The sequence below is a fragment of the Pygoscelis adeliae genome, unplaced genomic scaffold, assembly GCF_000699105.1.
Source record: "Pygoscelis adeliae isolate BGI_AS28 unplaced genomic scaffold, ASM69910v1 Scaffold390, whole genome shotgun sequence".
NCBI lineage: Eukaryota > Metazoa > Chordata > Aves > Sphenisciformes > Spheniscidae > Pygoscelis > Pygoscelis adeliae.
The window spans coordinates 292185-298072 of NW_008823921.1; the positions used below are offsets into that span (position 1 = coordinate 292185).

Genomic DNA, 5888 nt, shown 5'->3' on the forward strand with positions numbered 1-5888 from the left:
AGATATCCCCCCTTTATTTCTGACTTCCGGTGGGCCCTTGGGAGGCCCCCATGCCACAGCGTGGACATGCCCCGCAGGAAGCTGCAGCCCGTGGAGAGGAGCCCACGCAGGAGCAGGTTTGCTGGCAGGGACCGGTGGGGGCCCCCCGCTGGAGCAGTTCCTGAAGGGCTGTGTCCCACGGGAGGGACCCCACGCCGGAGCAGGGGAAGAACGTGAGGAAGGAGCAGCAGAGACAAAGTGTTACGGATTGGCTGAACCCCCCCTTTCTCCATGCGCTGCTTGGCGGGGAGGAGAGAGGCCTGGGAAGGAGGAGGGGTGGGGAGAAGGTCCTTTTAGTTCTGTCTTTGTTTCTCACTGTCCTAATCTATTTTTAATTGGCAATAAATTAGTCTTCCCCAAGTCAAGTCTGTTTTGACCGTGCTAGTAACTGGTGAGCAATCTCTCACTGTATCTTGACCCGTGAGCTTTTTTTAATCTTCCTTCCTCCCCTGTCCTGTTGAGGAGGGGGAGCGAGAGAGCAGCTGGGTGGGTGACCGGCAGCCAGCTATGGTCAAACCACCCCCTTGCAGATGGTGTAACCACACAGCTGAAGGCCGCGCTGCCAGCCCTGGTGCTGTCCTCTGACTGTCCACATACAGAAATATATCTGGAAAGTCACCGCTCCCGCCTGGCAGTGTCACCGAGGAGGCAGGCAGTGCCAGAAGCTGCTCTGTGAAGCAGGGTCCGGCTCCGTGAGCTGCGGCTTGCTCTGCAGAGGTCAGACGGCTCGTGGGTCACGGTAGCGTTGTGTGCTGGCGTGGACCGTGATCTAAAGCTGCGAGATCCAAGCAGCGACTCTGTAAGTCACAAGTGCAAATAAATCCTCTGCGTCTTGGGCACACGCGTGTGCTTTCTGCTGCTCCACTCCCGGTGTGAGCCACGGTGCCACTGAGCTTTCCACCTGCGGTTTCATACAGGCGGTTGCTGCACAGAGGAGCTGGGCCGCCCTGCGCTCCCTTGTCTTCCTCAAGTAGGGAGATAATTAAAGCAAACCTCGTGTGTACGATTTCACTGCTCACAGTGAACCCAAACCACGCCAGGAATGAGGTCAGCCACAGCAGAGGATCTCGGGTGCAAAGGACCGGTGACTTTGTAAAACAATTCACAAGCTGGGAAAGAATGCTGCCTGTCACCCACACCAGTTTCGGAGGGATGGGTATGGATATCAAACCACCTCTTGCATGTTTTTCTTCAGTGTCTTTCCAGTGAGTCAGTCTGACACACCAGTGTGGTTTCCTTTTATTTAGCTAGTCTGTAATTCCCGAGGTAAGACACGGTGCTTATTTGATTTCTGAGAAAAATGGACAGATTTTATTTTTTCCCCCCTAATTCTTAGCGTCTCTGTCTTGAACTTGAAAACCTTGAGCCTTTAAATTGATTAATTTGACTTAGATTTGAGTCTTTAAATTGATTGATTAATTTCCAGATGTCTGTGAAGAAGGGATGGCTCAAGGCTGCTGCTTTGCGGTCTCAAACGGGACAGGGCGGGGCTGAGCGTGGTCAGCTCGTCCAGTCGGGGTAAGTCCAAGCTCGGCGCAAACCATCTCCGTGTGGGCTCTTCGGAGGCCCCCGGGGCGGGACCGTCCGCGCAGGCTCCGATTGCGCCGGTGCAGCCGGTCACACAGGATACCTGCCACCCTCTGGTTGTTACTCCCCATCCTAAGCCTGTCCTAAACCCCGCTGCAAGCGTGGATCTTTGTCTCCGGATTAAGCTGTTGGGCGCAGTGTGGTTTCCCAAAACTGCAGCCAAATGGCGCAGTTCGTACGGACTCCTGGAAATCCAACCCAGCTCCTGGCAGCAACGCTCGCAAGTTTAGCAGGTTTTGCACAACGCGAAAGGAAATGATGACCAATATAGTTAAAATCTCTTTGGCAGGCAATGCCAAGGCAAAGGTCAGTCATTTTTCGAGTATTTTTTTTTTAAAAGTAATTCCATTAATACAACAAAGGGGATTTTTTGCAATATTCAAAAGGAAACAGCTTTGTTCTTTGAACAAACACATTGCAAAACTTGTACATTTTAAAATACCTTTTCTGCCATTATGGGACTTTCTGAGTGCGTCCTCAAGGCTTTGCGTGCCAGAGTTGGAACATTTTGATCTGAAGTAGTAATGAAGTTTCCAACTTCTTTTCTCTGTGTGGCAACACAGAGAAAGCTTCTGTGTTCTTCCAACACAGAAGCACCCCGAGAACCCTCTTTTCCGAAGGAGAGAACGGAGAGAACCGCCCAGGAAGAAGCTGCTGGTTCCCCTTTCCTTCCGTCGTGTTGCCTCCTCGCGCAGCCGTGCTGCTGGGGGACGCATCTGCAACCAGCTTCCTCAGCTGCCGGGTTCCTCACCTGAACGGCTTCCAGCTGGAGGCAGGAGACGATGGGGCTTCGACGGGTGGGAACCGTCGAGAACCAGACCCATCTGGTCCTTTCTCTTGTGTTGAGATGTCTTCAGCGTCTAGTTGCAGTAAAGTCAGGGTTAACTAAATTCAAGATTTTTAGGGACACATTGCTCAAGTCCTAACGAGGTAACTGGAAGGGGAAAAGAAAGAGGTACCTGCCACCGTAAACAGCAGTTAACTTTCTGGAATCCAAAGTCCTCAGGGTGAAGCAAAACGAGGGACTCCCGCTCTCCGTAGCCCCATGCTCCCCGTTAGGGGCTTTCTTGAAAAGCTTTGCAAATCCGATGTTCATCTACCAGAGACTTGCTCTGTATTTAAGTTCCCTGTTCTTTTTAGATACAGAGAATTTTGCCATGTTACAACTCCTCCTCTCAGAATACCCCTCGGGATACCCGCAGTTAGGACGTTTGGTTTCTAGCTAGACGACGCATCTCCCTTTCAATCCTTTTATCGTTCCTTTCCTGGTATTTTGCAATTTGTGCTGAAGGTGCTCAGCACCAAATTCAGCATTCAAGGCAGAAGCCCCAGGGGCCTCGTACCTCTGGGGGGTATTTACTCTGTCACGCAGGCTGTGATGCCTTTCCAAATGCAATCGGTCTTTGCAAGACGCTTTCCTTTGTTAGGAAGGCATCTTCTGATTTCAGCTTTCCTCTTTCTACTTTTCAAACTATGCTATGAGAAAAAGAACAGGTTTTGCTTCTCGGGGTCGCTCCGAGAAGCAATTTAGGCATAACCATAGCAGAGCTGTTTCCTACGGGGTTCTTGTTTCACGAACCCTTAGTCCCCTCCCTGGCGAGGGCTGTGTGCTGGACAGAGGGGACACTAATGGATAGGAAAGATTAACTGATGCCAGTGGTTGGAAAGGCCGTAACCAGAACGCATGTGGTGTCCTCCTTGAAGCAAGGGACAGATTTTGGTGTTTCTGTGCTTGGTTTGCTCTTCCAGCTCAGAGTTTGGTTAAACCTACGCGTGGGGCAGCCCTTGAATTTCTTTCAAAGTGACTTCATACTGGGCAACAGCAGCTACACCGAGATAAAAGTCTCCTTGGGGACGGACATGATAGCAAACCTGGCGTGGGCTGAATTCACCTCTCACTTGCACCCTGACTGGGCTGATGGCACCTTATTTTGCAAACGTATCTTTGAAACCCTCCCTCTTTGAGCCAAGGAACCGTAAGGCCCAAGGGCTAAAGCAGCCACGTTGCAGCCTGGAGTTTGATGGTGGCTTCTCAGGTTCAAGTAATGACTGTTGGAGCGTAGTTGTTTTGTCACCAGGTAGAGAGCCCAGCACCCTGCGGTGCCCCGGTGCCGTGGGGGTGTGAAGCCTCTGTTTGGGGATCCGGCAACCTCCCGCTGCAAGTCTCGCTGAGCTGAAATGGCTCTGGATAGGCTGCAAAGTTGTACTGGAGTGCTTTGCTGCTCAAGCTGAAAGTGCTTCTGATAGTTCAAGCTAGCCTATCCTCTCTACTGTTAGTTACTAGGTGTATCTCTGTATGCATGGGAAGAAGTATTTAGTGCAGTAATTCTGACTCTCAGCTTAGTATCCAAACCTGGAGATCAAACAGTCCATTTATTCTTAATATCGGAAGTTTCCTTACTCTCCTTCGAAGCCTGCCGTGCTTCCCTCCCTGGGTGAGGGCCCTACTCGCCTCACCTCTCCGGCGAGCAGTCTCTCAAGTACAGTTTCCACAGGGACAGCTTCTTGGTCTGGCTGTTCTCTTTGGACCTGATAAGCCAGACCAATGTAGGTATCTAGTGTCTGATCATCAATATCAGGATCGATCGTGCAGAAGGCAGTCTTCAGATCATCTGCGTTCACCTCTCTGTTCAAAAACAACTCAGTCACTGCTATGCTGTGGTATGTGAAAGGAATTTTTATGTTTTGTGCCACAGTGAGAATCCATGCTGCTTGAATTGCAGAGCAGAGAATTTGATATTGTTATCTCTGCCTCTACTACCCTTTGTTTTTTAAATACGCATGTAGTAAAGTCTGCTAAGTACTAAATTTCAAACTGAACAGAAGTTAGGAAATGTTAGACTTGTGATAACCTGGGAAGACCTTAAACTCACTCTGTTGTGCACTGTGATATCCTTTGTTACAGAACTACATTTTCCCTTGCTAATTCAGTGCCCGCGTTGGTCAGTACTTACCCATCTTCAGTGTTCTCCTCAGTGCTCGGGGCCTGGCACCAGACTTTTTTCCTATGCAGTAACTGCCTCTCGTTTATCTTGTTTTGAGGGGGAATTATTTCTTTAAATCCGCAGTTGTCAGTCCTGTTCACTCTTCCCACTCCTCAGAACCAGCCTCTGAGGATTTTACTGCTGGTTTTGGGGAGCTGAGGAGTGGTGGGATATGAGACTTCAAGTACTGAAGGGGATTATTGGTACAACCAATCTTCTCTACTCGCTGCCTGCCATATCCAAGTCCTTTGGGTCAGGAACTGACACTGTGCAGTGTTTTGCAGAGCAGGACTCAGCCAGGTGTTGGTTATCTACTGGAATATTCACAGCTGGGGCCCTCTGATAGTGCAGAGGGCCCTGCGCTGGCCACGAACTCCTGTGTCCACAGGGGGGTTCCCTCTACACGTGCTGCCCTGATCTGCTCTCCCCGTCAGCCCCTTCCCTCCATACTTACATTAAATCTCCCAGCTTGTTCTTCAGCTGTCTCAGGTACTCCTGCTTCTCCCTCACATACTGGGTCCTGAGCTTTGCAACGAAAGGTTCAGCGTTCCCCTCCTCATCCTGAAAGAAATTACAGGTACGTTAACACGGAACATGTGTTCCAGTCTCGATAGGAGCTGCCCCCCAATGTGTATTAAAATAACTCAGCCCTCCTAGAAATGGAATTTCCACATGAAAAGTGGAACTAAAGAGAGAGAATAGGGAAGAAAAACTATCATAGAAAAGGCACAAGCTTGCATTGCCGTTGTCTACAGATGGCCTTCGGGTGTTAGAGCTTGTGGTGGGCACTGCAACTTCGTTAGTCTGATAAACCTAATTAGTCTGGTAAAACTAATTTAAGCCCTAAATTAGGCTTAATCTGAATCAAAAGGAAAACTTAAGTAACATCAGCTTACTTCTTTGAATAAGGATATGTAGTCGATGAGGTCTTCAGTGCTGTCCAGCTTGCACCTGCTTGCATCCACTAGTTCTTGGATTGACTCTTTCCTCTTCAGGGGAAAAGCTTCCCTCACAGCCGCGCTGTATGGAGACAGGCAATAAGGACAGAAGTCTGTATGCTGTTACAGTACGAGCACTTAACGACTGCCGCTGTGGCTGGCTGTTTTTTAGGCTACCCGTGAGTGCATGTATTCCACGGTCTTCATTTATTCCAGATCTTGAAAACTTCATTGCTTTCACAGGCAGCACATTTCATAGAATCAGAGAACCATAAAACAACAAAACAAGGAAGAGACCTCCAAGATCATCGAGTCCAACTGTCAACCCAACACCACCATG

The 5888-nt window shown here is 49.6% G+C and overlaps 1 protein-coding gene across 1 annotated transcript in view; it reads right to left on the reverse strand.

The window, feature by feature from the left end:
- Positions 1-2484: 2484 nt before the first annotated feature.
- Positions 2485-5888, reverse strand: part of TSNAXIP1 (translin-associated factor X interacting protein 1) — a 25604-nt gene continuing 22200 nt past the window's right edge. The window contains exons 15-18 of the mRNA XM_009319970.1: positions 5507-5630; positions 5065-5171; positions 4028-4252; positions 2485-2560 (exon numbers count right to left, since the gene is read on the reverse strand). Of these exons, the coding sequence (XP_009318245.1) occupies positions 2542-2560; positions 4028-4252; positions 5065-5171; positions 5507-5630 (475 nt within the window). The 3' untranslated portion in view covers positions 2485-2541. The remainder of the gene's footprint in view (positions 2561-4027; positions 4253-5064; positions 5172-5506; positions 5631-5888) is intronic.